This window comes from Corylus avellana, chromosome 1, assembly GCF_965113065.1.
Source record: "Corylus avellana chromosome 1, dhCorAvel1.hap1.2, whole genome shotgun sequence".
NCBI lineage: Eukaryota > Viridiplantae > Streptophyta > Magnoliopsida > Fagales > Betulaceae > Corylus > Corylus avellana.
In genome coordinates this window covers 4684970-4709044 of record NC_142490.1, presented here as the reverse complement: position 1 = coordinate 4709044, position 24075 = coordinate 4684970, and the positions used below count along the sequence as shown (strand labels likewise).

General features: G+C 35.2%; 2 protein-coding genes across 2 annotated transcripts; both read right to left on the bottom strand.

Annotated features, from left to right (window-relative positions):
- Positions 1-2254: 2254 nt before the first annotated feature.
- Positions 2255-15170, bottom strand: LOC132170729 (cysteine-tryptophan domain-containing zinc finger protein 7). Its single transcript, XM_059581815.2, has 13 exons — positions 14622-15170; positions 12393-12465; positions 12164-12285; positions 11723-12082; positions 10061-11622; positions 9178-9530; positions 6658-8546; positions 6383-6540; positions 5162-5322; positions 4195-4355; positions 3051-3279; positions 2578-2928; positions 2255-2483 (listed from the first exon to the last, which is right to left on the bottom strand). The coding sequence occupies exons 1-11, from the start codon at positions 14712-14714 to the stop codon at positions 3082-3084; spliced, it is 5130 nt and encodes a 1709-aa protein (XP_059437798.2). The 5' UTR covers positions 14715-15170; the 3' UTR covers positions 2255-2483; positions 2578-2928; positions 3051-3081.
- A 2785-nt stretch (positions 15171-17955) lies between these two features.
- LOC132172999 (cullin-1) lies at positions 17956-22205 on the bottom strand. Its single transcript, XM_059584564.1, has 9 exons — positions 22158-22205; positions 21698-21882; positions 20927-21026; positions 20153-20338; positions 19978-20025; positions 19692-19892; positions 19527-19604; positions 18735-18815; positions 17956-18280 (listed from the first exon to the last, which is right to left on the bottom strand). Exons 2-9 carry the CDS (start codon positions 21826-21828, stop codon positions 18200-18202), a joined length of 906 nt encoding a protein of 301 aa, XP_059440547.1. The 5' UTR covers positions 21829-21882; positions 22158-22205; the 3' UTR covers positions 17956-18199.
- Between the last annotated feature and the right edge of the window lie 1870 nt (positions 22206-24075).

Sequence of the window (24075 nt, the reverse complement as noted above, 5' to 3'; positions counted from 1 at the left end):
CAACCAAACTTAGACTTATCTTTTCTTCTTTGGCTGCCAACAATTATGAATTATGTAACAACAAAATTAGATGTCTTTTTCTCATAATTTCCCCATTTTGTATGTGCATTTTAAATTAAGTCTTATAAAAAATGAAATCAAGAAATAAAAAAAATGAATATATATTTATTTATTTTTTATTTTTGTACAAAATTGAACTCACCACCTTAAAGTCCAAAATTATGTGTGATGAACTTCAAAAAAGAAAAAGGAAAAAGTGTGATGAGAAAAGAAGATGCAAAGAACATCATTTTCATGCAATTTTCTGGAATTTCACTTTTCTCTTCCATTTAGGAAAGTGAGAGACAAAAGCAAAAAAAAAAAAATGTAGTGACCTAGGGAGTGAAATGGACTGCGGTGGGCTCCTCAGAAATTACCCAACCAAAAGAACCAACGGAAAGAGTGGGCTAGTTTACTGAGATGTGATGGGTTGGGGTTAGTTGGATTGGACGGTGATGAAGTGATGTGCTATGGGACCCTGAGATCATGGCCATTGATGGGTGGGCCTAAGGCTGACCGTGATTCCTGGGCCACTCCGCCACTACGGGAAAAGAGAGAGAGAGAGAGAGAGAGAGAGAGGGGGATTCTTGGGTTTTTTAAACCACAAGCAAAAGGGTTATTATTTTATTTATTTCTTTCCTTTTTTAACCTTGACCTCTACTATAGCTTTACCTTCTTTTCTTTTCTTTTTTTTTGTTGTTATTTGAGTACTTAAAAGAAGAACAGAAGAAAAAAATAATTACAAATTATATTATTGTTGTATCTTGAATTATTATTCTCTAGTTGGCAAAAAAGAGATCGAGATGAATGAGAAGAGAAAAATCAGTTTAAAACTGAACTTAATTATGGTTTTTAAGTATTAAGATAGACATTTTGGGGTTATTTATGCTTAATCAACTTTGCAATAGAAAATGCACCATTCAAATCTACAATTATCAAGAATCATTAAGATTAGTTTGCACATTTTTTTGTTGATCGATCATGTGATACCCTAAATTGTGAAATGTGTCAAGGCTCGTATTTGAAGAAATGGTAGAGCATCTACTCTTATCCTTTTCCATCTTTCCCTTTTTTTTTTTTCAAAAAAAAAAAAAAAAAAAAATCAACCATTGGATCTATCTTTACTTAAGTGGGTCCTCCAAATTTAACGGTTGATTTTTTATTTTTTATTTTTAAAAAAAGAAAGTATGGAGAATGTTAAGTCTCGCATTGGTTATGTATTAATTGAAATAAGAGTTTATAATTAGTTTAAGTAGGTTTTAAATTTTAATTATAGTGCAAATGTGACTTTTATAAGTGCTTAAAAATGATTTTGCAATATTTTCCATAATTTTCTAGTCTTATTTAATTTATTTTCCTTCCCAAGGCTAGTGGTGTTAAAGTAGAAAGCTGATTAGAAACGTTCTATTGTACAAATAGAATATCCACAATAATTTTTCTGTCGGTATTACTAAAAATTCAGACAATAAATGTAAAAATGATAATCCGAACTAGAAATGCAAGAGCTAATCTGAGCAAGTGGTAAAAAGCCCTCCCACACCAGGTTAGAATAGATGCGTCTTATAAAAAATCCTATACCTCTTGTCCTGATTTCTAACAACCCTGACCGAAAATCCGGAAATTCAAATCCTTTTGTACTACTAATAAGACATGGCTGATGGCCCCTTTGATACTTGAAGTCTAGCCATGATGTGATACGTAAATATTGGAGTGAAAACCCCACTTTGTGTTGGAAGGGTTTTCAAGCAATTTGGTCGGGTGGTTAGAGGACAGGAAGGGACCCTGATTAAAGCCCTTAATAAGAGATTCCAGTCTCATGATTAGATACTAAAAACACCTTTTCCCAAGTCATGTCTATTCCACAATCATTACTGAAAACAATGGTGCCTTTTCTAAACCATTCACCATTTAAATTCAGTGCTACGCATCTGTTTAACTACCGATGCTTCTCCAAACTCATTAAGGTTAACAAATATTTAAGAACAAAATCAATACTTCTTATATTAATTTTAAATTTTTTTTAAAATTTTTTTGTTCAATTGCTTACTATTTAAAGAAGTTATTATTCAAAACTCAGTGAACCCTCCAAGAGTTATAAGAGACACCTTCCCTCATTCTATTCTAATGAAAATCCCCATCCTTCACCGTTACGTATAGAGTTCGCACGTCCGTGCATGCATTTTAAAAAAATAAAAATAAAAAAGACCCTCCAGAATTCATGGCAAAACTTAAAACTCCTTTTGCTGTTTTCAATCACTATAATCAATGGTAAGTGAAGTATTCTGTACAGACACATGCCTTTAATTCCTTCCCTCCTGTACAAATTTTGGTATGTGTCATAATTTACTGTTTTTCCTATATACAAACTTTTCTTTTCACTTGTTTCCTTTATCAACAACTATGGACTTTAATTAGAACCAGAGTAAGAGAGACTGTGTGACAACCTGCAAAGAGTAACATGTGTCAGAATATACTGAGAGAGAGAGAGAGAGAGAGAGAGAGAGAGAAAGAGAGGGGAGAGGTGGTAAGATTACGTACCTAAAGGTAACATCATCCCCGTTATGTTCAAAAATAGATTAGGAGGAGATATTGATAAAGCTGAGCTTGAACATTCTGACAAACATACGTAAATAACTTGTGGAGCCTCAAAAACAAGGGGCAATCAGCCTCCTCAAGCAAAACTCGGCATCATTTTTATTCTCCAATTCTGTTCTTGAGCTTCATTTTCAAGAGCTGCTAAAGGCTGCATAGGCATATTACTTCCAAAAATTCTAGCACAAGTCTTGATCACAATCAAGGCTTGATGGCATTATTTAACTTGTGACTATACAGCAGCTTGATAGTATTTCTCCTCAGAAAATCATATGCAAGAGCAACATCTGTCATTACCTGCTCAGGTCCAGAAATTAGAATCGACTTCATTCCAGTTTGTCTATGTTTCCATGAAACTATTCCTCAAGCAAGGCAGCAGATACATGTCTAAAAGTTGGGGAAAGAGAACATGTTCTCACCATTCACATGAACCCTATCGCATCCGGAACTTCAACCGCTGCAAAGAGCCTCCATTGCAAGGCGTACTAGCTGTAATAGTTCCTCTACATCATGGAAGCTGAAGTCAAGGACCCTTCTAATGGAAGAGATTGCTTCCCCGTTTCCTGTGCTAGCAAGTACTACATTAGCAGCTGCAAAGGCAATCTGGGATTTCCTTGAGGCTTCCATGGCAAAATTTACATCTTGGGCCTGCATGCAGTTGCATATAAAAATCATTAATCTCATGCGTAAGGTAGTACATAACCAAATGAAATCTGATATGCCAAGATTTTTATGGAAAACAGAGATCCTGCTATGCAAGATCCAATGCACTATGGTTTAAAGACCTACAGGTAAACAAGTATGAAAAGTGGAAGTGGTACACGTCCAATTAATCTGAGCACTTGATCAGTGACACCCGATGCATCTCTAGCATTTTTATTTTTTATTTTTGATAAGTAGCAGGAATATAACACACACACACATATATATATAAAGGATAGACCTTACAAATCTATCTATGTTAATCTAAGCTGCAAATTCCCAGGTCACTTGATTTCATGGTCTGATTTTCTTCCTCTGACAGATCAAGGGGAAAGCCCATAACCATGAGAAAAGTCTACTGTGTTCTCCATGAGAAGAGTTTACATGTGTACACAAGCTAAAATAAAACATAATCCTTCCAAGGGTCAACAATTAGGTGATTAAGTACATTCAACAGGACATGTCTAAACATGGAGACATCCATTTGAATGCTAGAAGATAAAGTAAGCCATGACAAAAACTTTCCTTCAAACTTTTTCCTAATTAAAGTCCTCCAAGCACCTTAGAATTATCTTTTCAATAAGCCTGGGGCCATTGGTCAGGATAAACACGAACCCACCCACAAGGACCAAGAGGTTAACCCCTGCTCTCCCACACATGTAATGAGGGGGCTAATGTTACTTGGTTTAAAGGTCTTTGGTTAGGCACCTAAGGTTCAATTAAGCCTTATCATCCAATACCAGCAAATGGCAACATCTATTTTTGAAGATTCTTTCATCCATAGCAAAGTTTTTTTCCCCTCAAATAGGACTTTCACAATGATAAGGAAACAGACAAAAAATGATAATTGAGTATACATACAAAGTTGAGCAGCCGCACAAATTTGGGACGGTTTCTGGCAGCAATGACATGATTACCAGTAACCTGCAATGAACTGCCATCCTTGCCTACATCCATCTTGTCCATAATTGCTTGATTGTTTAAGTTATCAACATCAGAGGCAGATGATGATGGAGACTCAACTGAAGGCAGCGGAAACATAAATAAGTAAACAAAATATCAAAATACAATTCATTTCAATGACAGCTAGATCACAAACTAACTTTTCTTTTCTTTTAATTTTTTTTAATAGGTAAGCACTTGCTATCAGTTTAAAAATAAGAAAAACTCAAAAACTCAATTTCCTCAACAAACAACTTTTTAATGTCGGCTTCAGTTTCTGCACTACAAATGCCAATCCAGGAAAAAGGAAAGCCATTTTAGGCCAATTGGATTGGCCATGAACCGGGATATGCACCATAAATTAACACTTACAGTGCTGACTTGAGCTGAGCTTGGGCCTGATAAGCCAACCCAAGCCCACCCTTCGAGAAATGACACCCTGCCAAGTCAAGGCATGGCCTTTGAGGTATTACATGCATTCTGATACTTCTTTAAATCATTGGCTTACACTCCATCACTAATCAAGCTATGACCTAATTAAGGGTGAGTTGGATAACGATGGGTCCTAGTTAAAATCGTACTAATTCCATATAATTAAGAAGTTTAATCTTGACCGGATGTGCCTATATTATTTTAGGGAAAATTGCTAAATTGGTTCCTGTAGTTTGACTTTGTAACAAATAAACCATTTTTTTTTTCTTTTCAAAACAGTCAAAAAACAATTGCAAAATACACAACCCATATCTTCAGGACTCAACAAAAGAGGATTAGAGGAATTATAAAGCAAGAAAAGAGTCATCAACGGCATTTTTGTCTTTCTTTCCTAAATCTTTGTTAATCTAAAATTTCTTAATTTGGCTTCCAACCATGGCATCCTTATTCTTACCTGGAGAAACCATTTGTAGAGTCATTTGTAACTCATGTCGGTCACTGCTTGCAATGAAATGATTGGAATAGATTATTCGCATGTATGCCACTTCCATGCATTTGTATGCCAAAGCAGCAGAGGCCATGTCTTTGCATCTCTCATATTCACCAGCACAATGTCTGTAAATTTAAGAAGTTCAAAGGCTTCAACAGGCCATATGAAAATTATGATATCTAAAACAATCTGAAGGAGTATTCAACTTCAATAAGCTACATACTGAATAAATTAGATCAGCTGAAAGACTAATATATTTTACAGCAAGCATCAGACCAATATTAATTCTACAAACAAGCTATATTAATTTCTAGTTCCTTCCCCTCTTTTTTCTCTGTTTTTTCTTCTGATGGTAGATACATATATGAAGGTGTTGAAGCACTTGAACACCCAATTGCAGTTTCACCCAGATGCTTCATATTTTAGGATTTAAGAAGTGATCAAGTGTATCAAGCTTTTAACAATTTATGAGACAGCTTAGCATAGCTGACAATGTAGTTCCTGGATTTAACAATGCAATTGTCCAGTACTGGCACCTTATATTACAGTGATTTAGAGCAGTATAAACTTTAAAACAGTGTTGGCAGCATCAGAATAGACTTTGAATCAATATGCTGCTTTAATGATGTTCCATATACACCCAATTTTACCATACATCATAGACAGATAATAAAAAAAGTAAAGGAAATACAACTCAATTAAACTGTGATGCAACATTTTCTACCTAAAACATCAATCCACATACTGTATGCCACCAATTAATATTTTTTATATTTCACAAATACTTAAAATGACTCGAGGAATCACCAATTTGTCACTGTTTGGGCCTTATGACTTCCTCTCTTTGTTTTCATTCTTCTCAATCATATCATCACTACATTATTCATTATTCTGATACAGATTCATTCCAAGTTTTCCAAGTATATGACACTGCCATATGAACTAATTCTAATGCCAACAACTTAAAATAACTTCTTTGATTTTTATCATCAAAATACTGCAAAGACCTACTAGGTGAAGGGCCACTCATCTTGTGATCTATATTAAGGCTTTCATTTTTCATTTTGGTCTCCTTTGTCTTTATTTTCTTAAACTTTTATTCTTTCATTCCAAATTCTTTTTTATTCCTTAGGACGAGGAAAATGAAGCATCTTCACATGGTTTGCATTTGCATTCAGTGCTTACTCGAATAGCTTTGCAGTAGTACTATATGCTGCAGTTGATGTCGTATCTCCATATTTGGCACTCTTGCTATTACAAGGATCTAACAGCGACGCCCCATGGAGAAACTTCAGAGCTGCCTGGAAGCATACCTCAGTACTTTCAAGTCCTGACCCAGAAACCTAGAGAGCAAGTTAAAAAGTATTCAAAAAGTTAGTATAACATTAACATTTAAAGATAATAACCTTTAAAACATTTAAGACAAAACAAAGAATGAGAGCAGCAAAATATTGACAGACCTTAAGACGATCTGCAGAATGCTTAAGATCTTCTGCTTCTTTCAAAGCACTATTTGCTGCATGAGTAGAGTTATCCTTTCTTCTATGACTTGTTGAAACAGTATCCCTGATCCCATGCCTTTTACTTGTGGGATGTCTTGAACTAACATGATGAAGTCCATCTTGGTAGTCATCCTTCCCAAGATGTTGTGAATCCTTGAATGAATCACCTCCATCAGAACCATCAGCTGGCAATACACCAGAGTCACCACCATTCCCAATAGCTACTTGCACTTGATGAGTTCTTTCTGAACGGACCCATTTTGAAGATTTCTCAGCATTTTCACTCTGCAGCAGATTCTGTCTCACAACAGATTTTCCACCCTTCAGACAAATAGTATCCATTTTCCATTGTGGGTTCTCAAGTCTATCATGTTTAATTCTGTTCTCTCTTTTACGACTGTCACTCGAACATTTGCCAGCAGAAACTCTCATAACAGCATGGTTTTTCTCAACTTTGGTAGACTTATTTCCATGGATTTTGATTTTTCCCAGCTTTATGTCTTTCTTGTAAGGTGCAAAATCATGAGATTCATTCTCAAACTCATATTGCACATGATCTGACTCTTCCTTAGAGATCTTAATCCTGCTTTCATCATATTCAGAAATTGGAGTTGACTGCCTTTTTTTGGCCAGGGAAGAGGAACCATTTCTAGATTTCTCAGGAGACTTATGAGGAAAGTAATGGTCGTTAACTCTTTCCATATGATGGAAATGGTGTTTCACGCTTGGTTCATTAAAATTATGGTAATTTTGTTTGTCACTTTCAACACAATCACTCACCAAGTGTGAGTTTAGTATATTAGAAGAATGACCAGTCGATGATTTAGCTCTTTCATGTATTTTATGAACAGTCAATTTGTCCTGATAATCAAACAAGGGGGAGCCTGAAGACCCATTTTGAACCAGGGGGAAGTCTTTTTCCTTCATTAGCAACCCAGACTCGTTCCTTCCACCATCAGCTTTACCTACTAAGCCTCTTCCTGGGCTATTCATGAGAGACAGACCTACATCTGCACCGCCATCCTTCCCTGAAAGGCTCCTTGTAAAATTTTCTGGGTTGGAAATTCTCAAAGGAGAAGAACAAACCGATTCTGCAGGAGAACCTCTCAATTCAGGGAAGTTCACTTTAATTTTACCCGTACCTAAAATCATGGATGAACTAGAGGCAGCTGCAATACAAGGCTGTCCAACTTCCAAGTCCCTTCGAGAAGAATTGTTACCATCAACAGTCCACTCAGATAAATTGTATCCACCATGCCTCTCCAAACGCTGGTTCTTAAAACTTTTTCCGCCTTTGCACAAACCATTACCATCTAAGGGATTATTTTTGCTACTTGACAAAAGAATCCTAGTTACCTTACCTTTATTGCCTGGTTCACCACTGGCCATACTAGTACTGGTTTCCTTTCCTTGAAACTTTGATTCTCTGACCTTCTTTTCTTTTTGGCATTCTCTCCCACTTGACTCCTCCATCAGTATCTGTTCATCTTTAGCATGATGCCTATTACTATCTAGTTGAATTTGAGTAGCTTGCCGCTCCTTCAATTTTCTCTTCTTTCCAGCAATAGAACTCTTATCATGATCTTCCCCAGCTATAGTCTTATGAACCTGTTTCTTAGATTGTTTAACAGAAGACAATGAACCATCATGTGGAGCACCCTTTATATAAATGGAACGGATTTCGTTATATTTCTGAATATCAGTTTCAACTTCCTTCATTGACAACCCAGCAGGATCCTGGTCTTTATCAGTATAATGTGCGCTTTGTGTCTTTGCTTTCTTAAAGGGTCTAAAACCATCCAGATCAGACTGCCTCCTGCTCTTTGTTTTCAGTGACTTGCCATCACCTGCAAATAAAAAAAAAAAATGAAAAAAATCAACCATATGGCAGACTACAATAAACATTTAGGAAACGTCGGCTCAAAACAGAACCCCTAAGTAGCCATTATCAGAAATATTGCCAATACAAAACTATACGTCAGCATCCACACAGAATTGGTGGCCTAGTTTCAAATGGACCAATTTTTTTTTTTTTTTTTTGATAAGTAAGTAAGTTTCAAATGGACCAATTAAATTGGGATATCAAGCAAGATTCAAAAGTACATGGATTCAAACTATTAATTACTTCTAGTAAACAAACAAATATTTTTATTGTGTTATATAACAAATGTTGGGTAACATATATTTGGATCCAAACATCATTAGATACATATTAATAGCCTATTAACCTAGATATACACACATATATTAATAGCACCAGAATTGCAAAACATTCATCAAATAAAATTCATTAAAAATCACTAAAGAAATCAAAACATGTTTATCATAAGATTCCAAGAATTCACTATCCTAAATAAGATTTATAATGCATCAACTAATTCACTATGTACTGATACTTAAATATGGAGTTCAGGCAATAGAACTGTTTGAACAATTCATGCCAATGTTTAAAGCATGTAAGCAGTTAGTAGTTCTTACCAGATCTTTTCTCCAACTGCAGCTCCAGAGAAGATTGGCTCATATTCTGTAAACCCTTACTTTTAACAGGGGCCTGTTGATTCTTCTTTTTAAGGTTCAAGACGTCCATGTAACCACTATGCTGAGCAGCATTTGCTCCAAGTTTCTTCTTTCCACCACCAGGCACAGCGGTGAAACTGAGACTTTGGCAGTTTTGGTTAAGATGCTGGGCATTAACTGAAGTTTCTCCAGCTGCAGTTCCAACAGGATAAGTCCGCTGATTATGTTGCGTTGCAGGAACTGGAACTTGGTATAATGCATTCAAAGCATTTGTTGTCTCCTCCTCACTGAAGCTACAGCTATTCATTCCAGGCCTGAAACAGTTTTATCAGTGCAATGATCAGGAGAGAGGGGGGTAGAGCGAGAAAAGAGAGATCAAGCATTTTGGAAAATACTCTATTTTAATGGGAAATTGTTCTAACCATCTACACTGGCAACAGACTAGTTTTTTGGTACAACGAATGTAGCTTACAGTAAAACACATGTCATGACCCACTGGCTAATAGATATGTGAATTCAGAACGAAGTTCACTTATGACATGAGTCATGATCTGATCTTGCAAGCTCAATAATTTCATTTTCCAGCAAATACAAAAAAATTAGGAAATAAAGAAGAAGGACCTCAGAGCTATTGCTTCTAAAGCTTGGCCGTTTCCCTTGTTATAACACCTACCTCACCAAAAATTCATGCACTTTCATGATATCATCAATCACCAGAACATAGTTCTCAATTTGTTCATAATCATAGTTCATCAACAATTATCAGTGAAAAGTCATACAAGTTAACTTTTAATCATTATCATCACAACTGCAAAACCTTCATAAATCAAAGAAGAGAACTTACAGCCAATTAAGCATGCTACACAGCCACTTCTTTGGCAGGTGATCAGGATTTGTACCATATGGTAGAAGCCTCCACTTGTGACACTTGTCACAGCATACCCAATTTTCCTCTATGACTACTGGAGCATTCTCTGTGGGAAGGGGAGAAGGTAATGTAGTTGCATTCTTCAAGTGTCCCTTCAGATGTGCTTCAGGAAATGACAGGAAATCATTCTTTGTATTACCTGATCTCTCCTTTAGTTTCTTGCCAAATGTATATGATTCTTTCTCAAAAACCTCAGGCCTATAGTCCTTTGCCAGACCTTTACCTGAGGTTTCCTTTGATTTGTTGCTAATTGCATGGGATCCTTTCCCAGACGCCTCAAACTTATAGTCCTTTGACAGGTCTTTACCTGATGCATCCTTTGATTTATAGCTGAATGCACAGGATATTTTCCCAGATAATTGAAGATTAAAATCCTTTGCCTGATCTTTACGCCATCCCTCCTTTGGTTTGTCTCTGAATGTAAGGGATTTTTTCTCTGAAACCTCAAGCTTAGAGTCCTTTGCCTGATCTTTAAGAGGAATTCCTAATGCATCACTTACACATTCTTTCGCTACCAGTTTTTTGTTAGCTGCTGTAACACTAAGGCTATCTTTTGCCTTCCTCGAACCATTGTGTAACTTATCATCCCCTCTACTCTTGAATGGAAAGTAGCCTTCATAAGTGAGACTATCTTTTGACTCTGATGAGGAACTATCCCTCAAGCTCTCTTTAGACTTCCTGGTAGCTGCGGTATCATAATTTTGACTTCTCTTAGTCCTCTTCTCTCCCCCAAACAATGATTGTTCCTTCCCGTGAGACATTTCCACATCATCATGTTGGTGGGTGGTTTTCCTCTCACAATTCTGTTGCGCAGGAGCCACTGTTCCCCAATCAAAAACTTTGCTTCCCTTTGGCATGTCACAGTGTTCTTCAAACAAATCAAGACTTCTATCACCTTTGGTTCCACCACCTTTTTCTAGATCACGCCCTACTTTTTTATCTTTCTGAATCGTTCCTGCCAAACTATTCTTTGCAGTCTGCTTATCACCAGTCCTGCTAGCCATTGCCAAGGTTTCTTCCTCTTTTGTCATGTTCAGGGAGACAAATCTGTCCTTCGCCCTGCCCATATTGGCTTCAGATGCCATACCAGTACCATCTGCCATGTCACTACCTTTACAGACTTTATTAGATTCAGGAGGAAGCTTCAAGTTATTAGATACAATCTCCTTACTGGTTGAGGTCATAATTTTTCCTTCTTTCTTCAAACCAGCACCAACAGGATTAACAGGATCCTCATAACTCCCATTCTTCGATTCTAACGATCTCCTGTTTTTATCTCCAAACTTCTTTTTCTTCTCCCCAAGCACCTTTTTACTATGAATTTTTGAAGCAACCTCATCTTTGAAGACAGGACACCTCTTTTGAACAGGCCCAGATCTACTGTCATCTAAAAGATTTTTGTCTTCTATTAAGCAAACCAAACTATCATGAAGAGGCGATAATAGTACACCGTTTGGAATAGGAAAAGAGGTCATGATCTGCTCCATTACATTGGCATGGCAAAAGTCACAGTTAAATCATGAACATCCACACGTAGAAATACATGATAAGATAACAAAAAGGTGAAAAAAGATTCACCTTAATTATGCTGGAGGGATATTCACCCTGTTTACCAAGAGAATCTGGAGAGACCCCTTCCCACTCTGCAGGGATGCCCTCTGACACTGAAGATGGAGACATGTCAAGACCAAGATTGTTGTAAATTGAAGCCTTTTTTTCAGCTAAAACGTTGTCCGGCCCAACTTTGATCCGGAACTTCAGTGATTTTCTATCAGACTGATCAATTGGCAGTTTGAGAGGTTTCTGACTTGAGACGCAATCCCCTGAATTCCAAACTTTAGGCAAAGTGTCCACAGAAGAATTCCTTAGCTCAGGCAGTGAAAGAACAGATGAAGCAGGAGCAGGTCTCACAATAAGTGTTGAATTTCGTGGGGCACTCTGCATGATCATAATAGGCAAAGAACTCAAGTGCCTAGAATATAAAAAGGAACAAAATAAAATGAAAAACCAACCACATACCTCCAAAGGTAGGTCATGACAATGGTTGTGTTGACCTTTTTGTGGAGTCCCAGAGTGAGACCAAATAATAGGAGACTGCTGGTATGTTGGTAAAAATGAACCATACCCACCAAATCTTGCCCCTGCCAATAAGATGATCCCAAAAATCATCATTGCAGATGTGCTGATACTAAAATTTATCATATTATTGTGTTTCGGCAGATGAATCTCCCCTCAATTCAACACTTACCCAAGTTCTGTGCGGAAATTCCACCCTCAAAATCTTTCTGATACTGTCCCAAGACATCTTGAATCCTCTCATCCTACAAAAGGCAGAATAAATTGTTAATATTACATAACACATAATGCCACCAAAACATGAGATCAATAAAGAAAGCAATGACAAGAACCACTGATTGAATAAGAAAAAAGATCCATCATAACATAAAATGGGGTGTAGCAATAAGTATTTGAAAAGGCAAGCCCAGTACAAAAGCCAATTAGATATTACATCAGATGCTAAGATTGAATTTGAAATTATTTAAATCTAACCTGATACCACTTTTAAGATTAATATTTTGATATTAGGTGCATATGAAATGGTCTGGAGTCAAACATTGCCTAGTTATAAAGTTAAACTGTAAAGAACTACAATGTGGTTTCTACTCTTGAAGAATTTGCATATATCGTTTATTGGCACCTCAATATGGAATATATTCAGAAAGTACAATAGAAGTATCAGGTCGACAACCAGCTTAAGCGAAAGGAGGAGCAACACCATGTAATCTAGGATGAGATGTTCTAGCAGCATATTTGATTAAAATGAGTTCAGAAGGAGAGTTATTTGTACTTGACTACCAGATTTAGATAAAACAAATAAATAATGTTCCTCACATATCTGGAAGCTCCTTTAGTTTCATTGTGTCTCTGTGCAATGTATCTCAGTGCAGGTTGTTTATATTATTTTAAATTCTAGTCAATGTGTACCAATTTGTAAATGATGGCCATTCCATCCTCGACTATAGAGAAAAGGCTATTCCATGCTCAACATGCAAATTTGTGTCAGCACACATATCTTTTGACATATTATCTTTAAAATTATAATTCCAAAAAGGATTGGACATAGTCTTTGATAAGCTCAATAGATATTAATTACAAATAACTTCATTCAAGTTGATAGCCTTTAAATACTGAAGCATGTTAGCAGTCCTAGCAGAAACAACATCCAATATGGATGAGTTGAGGGAAGCATCCCCCTAGCTTTGACTCCAGCAAAAATAAGATCGAACTGTTAATCAAGCCAAACAAATTCGTAAATCACTTAATGCATCCAATGAAGACCAATCGTCATGACCCATGGGACGTACTAGTCATATTTGCACAATAACCCCAAAGGACTAATCACAATTGGGGCTCTCTGATAATTCTTTGAATAACTCAATTTCACCTAGCTGTTTAATGTAGGACTCTTAACACCTATCCATAGAGCATTTTTGCAATTCACATAATCCAAGGTATCACAATATCCTCTATTCAAATCCCTGACATCCTCATCAGGCCCAATGTTATGCTTCAATGATCTTAATTGTATGGATTGTGAAAGCATTACTTGGGCATATGTTAAGTCCTATATTGGATGTATATTAGATGGAATTGAACTATATAAGCAGTTATAGGGAGCCCATACAGTGATCAGTCCTTTTGATGTATCAAACAAATGTGGCTAACGTGTCTTTGGGTTGTGACAAATAACATCAGAACCTACCTAATAATGTAATGTGGCTCACAGACACAGTAGTGCAATGCATATGCTAATGAAGATAATAGGAATTTAAGTGAGGGAGATTGTGAAGTTATTGCATAGAATATGTGTTAAGTCCTACATTGGATGTGGTACTAAGTAGAACCGAGCCACATAAATTATTACAGGGGAGCTTCAATAGTGACTAGTCATTGGGACATTGCACATGTGGTTGACGTTGGTAAGAAGTCTAAAACCACACTACCAACAATGAGTCTAGGGCCAAACAAAAATAAAAGTTAATACATTCTATTTCTGTAGCTTGGTCTATTATATTCCACCACTAATTTCTAAACAAACATTCCAACCAAATAACAAAAAAAAAAAAAAAAAAACCAGCACAAATATGAGTCTGTTTTATGAGGCAAAAACACTACATGAATAATGAAAAGCAAATATTTTCCTTTAGTTTTCTTTGCAACCAAACAAAAGGACCTAAAAACCTAATGCATGTGGCATTAAGTGATCCATCAGAATTCTCTAAACCATCCAACCATCAATTATTAATTCACACTCCGCCTCTTTACAATTTTTTTTTTGGAGGGGGGTGTTCTTTACAATTGTAGCCCATAAAAACATCCAAGCACAACTTTTCGAAAGGCAATCTAATTTAAGCACACCACTTGAATTGATCAAACCACGAAAGGATCAACAAAAAACATCAATAAAAACCCTTACAAAGTAAGAGAGAGCGTCATCAATATCAACGTTTTGATCATTGTCCATGTGGGAGCAATAAGCCTCACCCTCGACAAGCTCAGTACCCCCCATCTCCACTACCACCGACACCACCAGACCCAAACAATAACCCCAAATGTTTACTCTTTCATGAAAAATCCATCCCAGAAAGCCAAATTTTCCTTATAATTTCACTTCCAGGAGAAGTGAAATTTGATCAAGGCCACAAAATATCAAAATCCTACCTCGGAAAATTCAAAACCCATAAAACCCACGAATGTAATCACTCAAAATCACCAAACTCAGGCCTTGATCATCCTAAAACCCTCAAATTTCCTCCAAAATATCAAGGGCCCTTAACTGACACTTAATCAAGAGCACAAAATATTGAAAATCCACCCCGAAAATCCAAAACCCAGAAAAACGCATGAATCAAATGCCTCCGAATCACCATTCTTGAACCTTCTTCACAATCTCTCTCGCCCAAAAAGCATTGCGTAGAAGCTCTTTAACACGCAATCTCTGTCACTGCAAGCATTTATTGTAGCACCAGTGAGGTTCTCTAGTCTGACTAGGATTGTCAACATTTCACTTGACCTCAAAATAGTGACACGTTGTCAATATATGTTGTTGAGCCGCGACATCGTATTGAAAAGAGTCTATGTTGACATCAAAATCTTCAAATAAAATAAAACTTTAATAGTAAAATAATTATTGTTTAGTAATTTTTTCCCCTCTTCCTATCTCCTCTCCTTTTCTAAATTTTATGTGACGTGATCTTTTCGTAACAAATTCAATTTTTTTTTCTTTTATCAAATGTTATGAGAGAGCCATGCATATAAATGTTTACCAGAATGAGAGGGCAATAAGAGAGTAATGCATTACTCTCTTTCTTTATTACAAAATGAAGAGAATCATATGACCCGAAGAGTAAATTATTTGTGGAGTGACCATGTCTTATAAAGTATAAGTTACTATTTTAAATTATGGGTGTCAATTCGTATTCGCGTGTCGAGCTCGAGTCATATCAAAATATGGGTATAAAACTATATAGGCCAACTATAACCTAACTTAATTAAACGGGTCAAATCCCTTATTCCTAACCTTCTAATTTTGCATTGGGTTTGTATGTCTCGTGTCGGGTTTGGGTCGTGTCAAAACACACACACACACACACACACACATATATATATATATATATATATGTCAACCATAATTAAACTCATTTAATTAAACGGATCAAACTCTTTAACTCTAACCATTTAATTTTGTGTTGGGTTTGCATTGAATTTGTGAATCATATCAAAAATTGTCAACTATAACTAATTCAAATCCACTTCCCCATCTCCCTCCCTTGGTTGACTATATTTATTCAAGGTGTTGAAGCACGTAAGACTCGAATTGTTTGAATACTGCCCACATAAGCACTCACATATCCCGCCCTATTTTAGGGCAATACCGGATTAATCCATTTGTTTTATGTTTTTTCTTTTGAAAAACAGAGAAAGTGTTGTGTGTGTTACTTTTTTTCTTTTTCCTTTTTTTTTATTTTTTTTATTTTTTTTATTTTTTATGTAAATGTGTGTTACTTGTTTTTGTTCATTCATTTACTCTTTCGTTTGCTCAAGCGTCGTTATGAGAAAAAGTTTGTTTTGAGACGTAAAGAAACCGATCGACCTAACTCATTGACAAATATATATATATATATATTAAGGCCCAAATAAAATATAAAAATATCTACGAGTATATAAAATACATTGCAATGCAACAATCAAAATGATAATAATATTAATAAATCCATAGTACTGTGGATGCTCAGAAAAAAAAATTTAAAAAAAAAAAAAAAATCAAATCGTGGATAACGACATTTTCTTCATTACATAAGCTTCATTATTTTAAATTCATATATATATATATATAGAGAGAGAGAGAGAGAGAGAGAGAGAGATAAGATAAAACTTGCATGTGATGCAAAACTCAATAAATAAATGAAATGATGGTGCAATTGTGTCTCAGCATTTCCAAGATCTTTTTACATATATGAATAATGAGTTACAAGTTTCATCAGGTAGACATCACGACTTATGAAGCGAAAGTTATAAGTCATGTCAAGAAAAGAATAATAAGTTACGGTGTAATATAAAAAAATAAAGGGGCACCCCCAAGGGGCTGGGGGTGATCCGGCCACCCCATATGCAACCCCCCCCCCCCCCCCTTTTTTTTTTTTTTTTTTTTTTTTTTTTCCCCTTTTGGGGGTGGCCGGACCACCTCCATGGCCAAGGGGGTGGTCCGGCCACCCCCTTGGCCAAAAATGGGGTGGTTCAGCCACCCCATTTTGGCCAAGGGGGTGGCTTCAGTTTTTTTTTTTTTTTTTTTTTTTTTAATTTTTTAATTTTTTCTTTTTTAAAAAAATAAAAAATAATGCCTAAAACGACGTCTTTTTAGGCTAGGTAATTTTAGAATACAAAACGACGTAGTTTAATGTTAAAGGGATTCAAAGTGAGAGAAAATAGAAGTTCAGGGGGCTTAAATGAGAGTTTTGGAAATTCAGGGGAGTATTTCAAATCGGCTGAAATTTCAGAGGGGTTTTATGAAGTTTCTCCAAAAATAAAAGATTTAACATTATATTAAGATTAATGTTATGGACCATTTTTTTTTTTTAATTATTCTCTTAAAGTTGACGTACTAGTATGAGATTCGGACATCTAACCTACACAAGGCCGCCTTATTGTGTGAAAACAACGTTATTTGTACCCTAACATATCCAAATTCTTAACCGGGACCATAAAAACATTTGTAACATTAATTTTTTTTGAGATGAAAGATTTACATTGCATATTATTGATAATTGAATAAATAGGTGGGTACACAATTGAGCAGAGAAGATCCACAGAGTATGATGGGGGCATACTAGCATAGATGACCATGCTTTCTTTAGTTAAGAAACAAGAGAATGGCTCACTCATAGTCATATATTGGCATTTTTCCTCTCATGCTTTGTTAGGTTTCCTCGTTAAGGCAAAATATTTAATTAAAATAAAAGTAAATAATAAAAATGAGATTCGAATTCAGGCACTTTTGCTCTTCGATAAAAAATAAAAATTTAAGAAATTTTTTTTTAAAAAAAAAAAATCGTAAATTTAATAATTTTAAAAAAAAATCGTAAATTTAATAATTTCATTTAATATTCTAACAAATTTTATACCAAGAACAAAGCTGTGGTAGCACAATTGCATTTGCAGCCACTAACAAAACCCTTCCACCACTGCATCCGCCGGGGCAAAATTTAAAGAGAAACTAAGCACTGAATTTAATTTAAAATGAATACCATACGCAAGGAGAAACTGTAGGCAGTTTTTACCAGTAAATTAATGAACCAAAAATTACTGAATCCCAACAAAAATGCTCAATTGTAGAAGGCACATATGTATTGATATATACACAGTAACACACACATGGACTTTTTGATTTGAGCATGGCATCTTAAAACCTATCAATTCCATTGCAAACTATTCCTCATATATTTGCTTACAAAAATCAGTGGATTTTGTGTTAACTGTTTCATCAACCTATAATAATTAATTACTAAAAGAAAATCGATAGGTTTGCCCAGAACTTCCCTCTCCAATGCTCATGCCAGCATATTTTGACAGTAGATCCTACAGTAAGTATCCATAAATCAGCACAAGCATCCAAGGGGACAAATGTATAAAATAAAAGACAGACAGCCAAGTAAACTTCCTCTCTAGAAATAAATACAACACTAAGACATGCATCAAATGATGGAACCGTCAAAAATCGACATAAAAAAAAAAAAAAAAAAAAAAAAAATCTAGTTCTTATTTGTATTTGATAAATGACTGGATGCATACAGATATCTGTTAAAAAGGGGAAACAAGGAAGAAATGAAAAGAAAAAAGAATGGAAAAGGACAAATCAACAAACATTGAAGTGGTTATACATGTGCCAGGAAAAAAAGAGGTATTAACAAACTGAACCTTTATGACACAGAGAAACTATGACAAAACTATCACATAGTGAGAAACTGTTTTGTTGGATGCCAATCTCAAATTTGAATTTTCTGTAGGCAGCAAACATAGAAACGAAGTGTACCTGATAAGTTTCAGTGTCATGGCTCTCAGCCTTTTGCTTTTCTATCTGTGCAGTGTCACCCATCAATTTACATTTCACAATCTGGAAGAGATACCAGAAAAGCAGAACATCCATGATTCAATGCGACAATTTATTCTGGAGAAAGACGATTTTTTATGTAACAAGAACCAGATTTCAGATTTCAGATCTCAGTATTAGTTTATATAGATTTATCCTTTCCTCTTACCTAGGCACAAAGCTGAAAAGCTCAAAACATGGAATTAGCAAAACCAGTACACGGACTTTGGCTAGGAAGATAAGTATAAATTTGCTTGTGATATGAATAAATCTAAAGCCGTAAAGCCAATAGATGCTTCTAGGAGGAAATATTTCATCCAATGTGTTTGTTTTTTAATCTTTTTGTGGGACTACAACAGTTAGTTCAAGTTATAACTATGAAGGCCATTTATGAAAGCACAATAAAACTTAACCTAGTTATAATAGTATTCACCTTATGCAATTGAAAATTGACCAACTTTCATAACAAATTAAGGATATATGCATAGAGTTGTTTTAACTTTTTATTTACTTGATTGAGTTATTTACCATCAACCTGGTTAGAACACTTTTCACCTTATGTGATTGAAAATTGACCAACTTTCATAACAAATTAAGGATCTATGCATAGAGTTGTTTTAACATTTTATTGAGTTCTTCACCATCATGTATCCTCACTTTAAGTCAATATCAGGAAGCCCAATGATTACTGACAACCTAATGATGGTAAACCATTAATAAAACAAATAGAAATACCTCAAGTAACTTCTCTAGGGAGGCCTGCCGTAAGTACCGACCAGCTCTTTCTCTCTCTTGAATCAAAAACCACGCAACCTGAATCATTGACAAAAAGTAAGCCCATAGTTTGTATTGAATAGACGAATTTTTCTAGCTGTTACCCTTAAGGAAAAAAAAAACAACCTTTTGAATGTAATCTGTAGATGATTTGTACCAAAGCATCTCTGAAGCTAATTGAGAGTAATAACTGGCTGCATCTGCAAGCATGAACTGCTCAAAAGTTTCATAGTAATCTATCTTTCCCTCTCCAATTTCCACAAAGAAATCCAAGACATTCTTTATCAAATCCTGTTGAAACTGTTTCCCATTCCGCTCCTGATTGATCTGGACACACGAGTTACAACAGTATTAAGCCCACATTGGAGAAAGAGAGAGCAGTTCATAAGATTAATATAGCATGTCAACATACCAGGGAAATTGCAGCATCTCTAAACTTATCATACAACTTACTGCAGACCTGAATTCAGAATGAAAGTAAAACTTAGCTTAGCCTTAACCTGAAAAGGCAAGGTGAAAAGAAAAAAGATACATGAAAACTACACTACAGCAGCAAGTACTTCTTGCATAAAAGAGAGCACACTTACCAGATTGTGAAAGCAAAGAATGGCAAGATCATTGAGTGATGGAACGTGTCTTCTACTAACGAAGTGATAATCAAGGTACTGGAAAAATCCCAACAAACACTTTGTCATCACCTTGTAATTTGACCACATTTGCAGAAGGCTCACGAGCAAATAGGCATCATATTTGTCATATAGTGATGGCAGCACCTAAGAGTACAAGTTAAAGAGGGAGATTAACAAAGAATAAGAGAACAATCAAAATTGTTGATGCTATATGCCGTACAACAGCATTGTACCCAAGGTATCAAGGGATTGCCTAGTCGATATAACCTCAGGGAGTAAATTGGGAGGCTGGTCTATACACAGCCACCTCAGCCTAAACTTAAGGCAGAAATAGTCGCCTGTTCGCCAAAGGGTCCGTTGCAAGAGCTCAGGCCAGCAATAACTTGGATTTCCAAGGCATCGCCTAGTCCTTACTTTTCACCAAGCTACCACTTCCTCCACAAAAACAGGGAGCCAAAACAATGCTTCACTACCCAGACAATAGTGCTATCAAGTTTAATTTACAAAATGGATTCATCCAAGACAACCTAAAAGACAAAGTGCATATTTATATTCCATAAAACTTCGATAACCATAAATATGTTTTGATTGTGAACATGTTGTTTGTAGTGCTAACATAATTCAAATATTTTTTTCATCTTTTAATTTTTTGGGTGTTGTGTTGGATATGAGCGTGTGTGTGTGTGTGTGTGTGTGTGTGGGGTGGGGGGGTTGGTATTGAAAGAATCTCACAATTGAAACAATGCTCGCTTCCAAAGCAGTTTTGTATCTTTCATAAAGCTCCTCTGAATATTCATAAGGTGGTCTCTGAGAACACATGGTATAAACACAGCTATCAACCAAGTGAAGGATATCCAATACATTTTCAAATCACTGCTAATACAGGAGAAGTATTCAGTGACAAATTGCAATAGAGCTTTCAAAACATTTTAATTCATGGAACATCCCTATCAAGAGCTAAACAGAAAACTTCTGTTTTCTTTCTAAAAATCAACATGCGTTTTATTTTTTGGCAAGTATTCTCAAAAATCTACATGTCATCCTAACAAATTATGGTAGTTCTTTACGTTAACTGTTACACACTTAATGACAATTTTAATTACAAATGAACACTTGGACACACACACACACACGGGTATTAATGTACATAAAAACAGCCAAGAAACCAAGAGAGCACATCACAATTTAAGAAAAGGATCCTTATAGTAATAAAACTTCTTACTTATATTAAAAAAAAAAAAAAAAAAAGTTATAGAACTTCATGGATGTAGTAAATTAATAGTGTGCAGGGGAGTATAATAAATTAGAAAGAAAACCAAGAGAACCCATTAAGATTTTCACAGAATGCGATTATAAAGATTCATAACGTGTATATACGCACCAACCAGAGCAAGCACAAGTGCGTAAGAAAAGATTGACAACAAGCAAATTAATGCGTCCTTATATCAAATTACTTAGAAAAAAAAAGAAGGAAGAGAAACCAATAAAATCAATAAAGGATACTTATAGAACTTCATATAATCTTCACCGGAGAACAATGACTTGGGCGGGTGTCCAATCAGAATGTTATTTGCTTTCACAATCCCTTCTTCAAGAATCCTCAAACCCTCATCCAGCATTATAAGCTGCCTCATCTTTTGACCCCTCACAATCTCAAATTCCACAATATACCCAGTACAAATATCAACCTATTTCATCCACAACAACCCGAATATCAATATTACGATACCTCAACCATTCATAACAACAAAAAAGACACCAGTAGAATAACACTTAACACCCACTTTCTTGTACGGAAAATTTGCTCAAATGTTGCTAAGAAAAATCAAAAACAAGGAAAGAAAAATCATATTGACGCTGACAGGAATAATGCATGAAAGTGGAATTCTTCGAAAATTTAAAAATAAAAAAGTAAACAAAAAACAAAAACAAAAAAGAGAGAGAGGGGGTTTTAGGGCTTTACCTTGAATGCACGAAGCAAAGTAGCAGAGTTGGGAGTGTCAAGAGCGGAGCCCGTTCCTTCTTTTGTTTTATGGTGCTGGCTTCCAACGGTTGGTCAATGAAACGGCACCGTTCCCTATCCTAGAGAATTTTTGTTTTTTTAATTTCTTATTCCTCGGGATCGTGCGCTTTTCGCTCCTGAAAAATTATGTTTACTTTTTTTTTTTTTTGACACGTGTCATTATTTAATCAAAGATATTAAGGTTTTTTTTAGTGACCGCCACCTACTTGACTTCAATAACATATTAATGCGATAAATAATTCAACCCATTCATAGAAGGGTAAAGCCAATAAAATTTAGGGTTTAACTTAATTTAAAAATTGTGAATATCAGGAGAAAAAAAAAAAAATTTGAGATTATGTTTTGGTTGTTTAAATAATATAAAATATAATAATAAAAAATCAAATTAAAAAATAAACAAATATATATATATATATATATATATATATATATATATATATTTGGGGTGGTTTTGAACCATCCCAAGGTGTTTGGGGGTGGCCGATTCACATTCACCCCCGACAGCAGTTTTCGCGTGGCTCGGCCACTCCGAAAATGGATGGGGGGTGGCCGAGCCACCCCTAGTAGCTGCTTGGGGTGGCTCGACCACCACCGAATTTTTCCGCCACTTGTAAAAAGTTTATGGGGTGGCCGATCCACCCCTAGAGGGTGGATTAGCCACCCCATACTTTTAGGGGCGGTATGGCCACCACTCCTATATATATATATTTTAAATTTTTTTGATTTTTAAATTTTTTTATTAGTTTGGTTAAAAAAATTGAATAAAGTTTAAAAATTTTGAGTTTAGTTGAGTATTAGTGGTTTTAAATCAAACTAAAAAAATAAAAAAATATAAGTTGAGAAGAATTCCCTTCCCAACTGTTGCTAATTTAAAAAATATATATATACATAAAGAAAATTGTTGCTAGTGCTTTTAGTTTACGATCTACATTATATCAGGCTCTTTTTTTTTTTTTCTTTTTTTCTCTAAGCCAATAAAAAAAAAAATTAGAAAAGAGAATCCTTCTCATTTTTTATCCAGACGTAAGAGAGATCCTCTATCAACCTCTCTTTATATAATTTGCACTTTCTTGTTTGCTTCTTTTTTTTTTTTCAAATACTATTTCACTTAGAAAGCTACAAAGCCATACATTATGAAATCGTTTATAGTGTCTGCTAAACTTTAAATTGAAACATTCAATCATTTACTTTCAAAAGAACAATGTCAATCCATTAAGGTATAGGTATAGTTTGCAAGATTCCTAACCATTACATTTTTTTTTTTTTTTTTTTTGGTACTATAAGATAAGTATTTATCAATTATCTTAAGCATGACAGAAACTAATTACATAATTTAAAGAGTTGATTTCTCATATTTAAATTTAGGGCCATTGTAAATTGTTAGAAAAATACAGTTTACTCATATATATATATATATATATATATATATATATGTGTGTGTGTGTGTGTGTATGTGTGTGTGTATGTGTGCGCGCGTGTTTTTTAAAAAAACTAGTGTATAAAATTGCTTAGGGAAACAATTTTTATTTTTCAACGAAATTTTTTTTCTTCAAACTAGTTGAAAGATTTCTCAAGGAATTGAATACATTTTTTTCAAAAATACTCATATTATTTATTTTATTTTATTTTAAACTAAAAAAAAAAAACATGAAACATGAAAAACAAAGTGGGTGACCGACCACCCCAATCTGGGGGTGGCCGCACCACTCAATTTCATTTTGGGGTGGTTGTAGATTTGCTTTAGGGGTGGTGTAGTCACTCTCGGCTGTTTCTGTAGGTGGCCGACCAACCCACTTTATTTTGTTTTTAATTATTTTTAATTTTTAATATGAGTTGAAAAAAAAATAGCATGAGTGTG

What these genes read in the sequence shown, in the direction of transcription:
- LOC132170729 (XM_059581815.2), bottom strand. Translation starts at nt 14,714, where the DNA reads ATGGGGGGTACTGAGCTTGTCGAGGGTGAGGCTTATTGCTCCCACATG. An exon ending in GCAGTTGGAGAAAAGATCTG is followed by an intron (nt 8,547 to 9,177) that starts GTAAGAACTACT and finishes TTTTATTTGCAG; the next exon opens with GTGATGGCAAGTCACTGAAA. An exon ending in ACTACTGCAAAGCTATTCGA is followed by an intron (nt 5,323 to 6,382) that starts GTAAGCACTGAA and finishes TTAAATTTACAG; the next exon opens with ACATTGTGCTGGTGAATATG.
- LOC132172999 (XM_059584564.1), bottom strand. Translation starts at nt 21,828, where the DNA reads ATGAGGCAGCTTATAATGCTGGATGAGGGTTTGAGGATTCTTGAAGAA. An exon ending in TTCTTTGCTTTCACAATCTG is followed by an intron (nt 20,026 to 20,152) that starts GTAAGTGTGCTC and finishes TTCTGAATTCAG; the next exon opens with GTCTGCAGTAAGTTGTATGA. An exon ending in ATGACACTGAAACTTATCAG is followed by an intron (nt 18,281 to 18,734) that starts GTACACTTCGTT and finishes TACTTACTGTAG; the next exon opens with GATCTACTGTCAAAATATGC.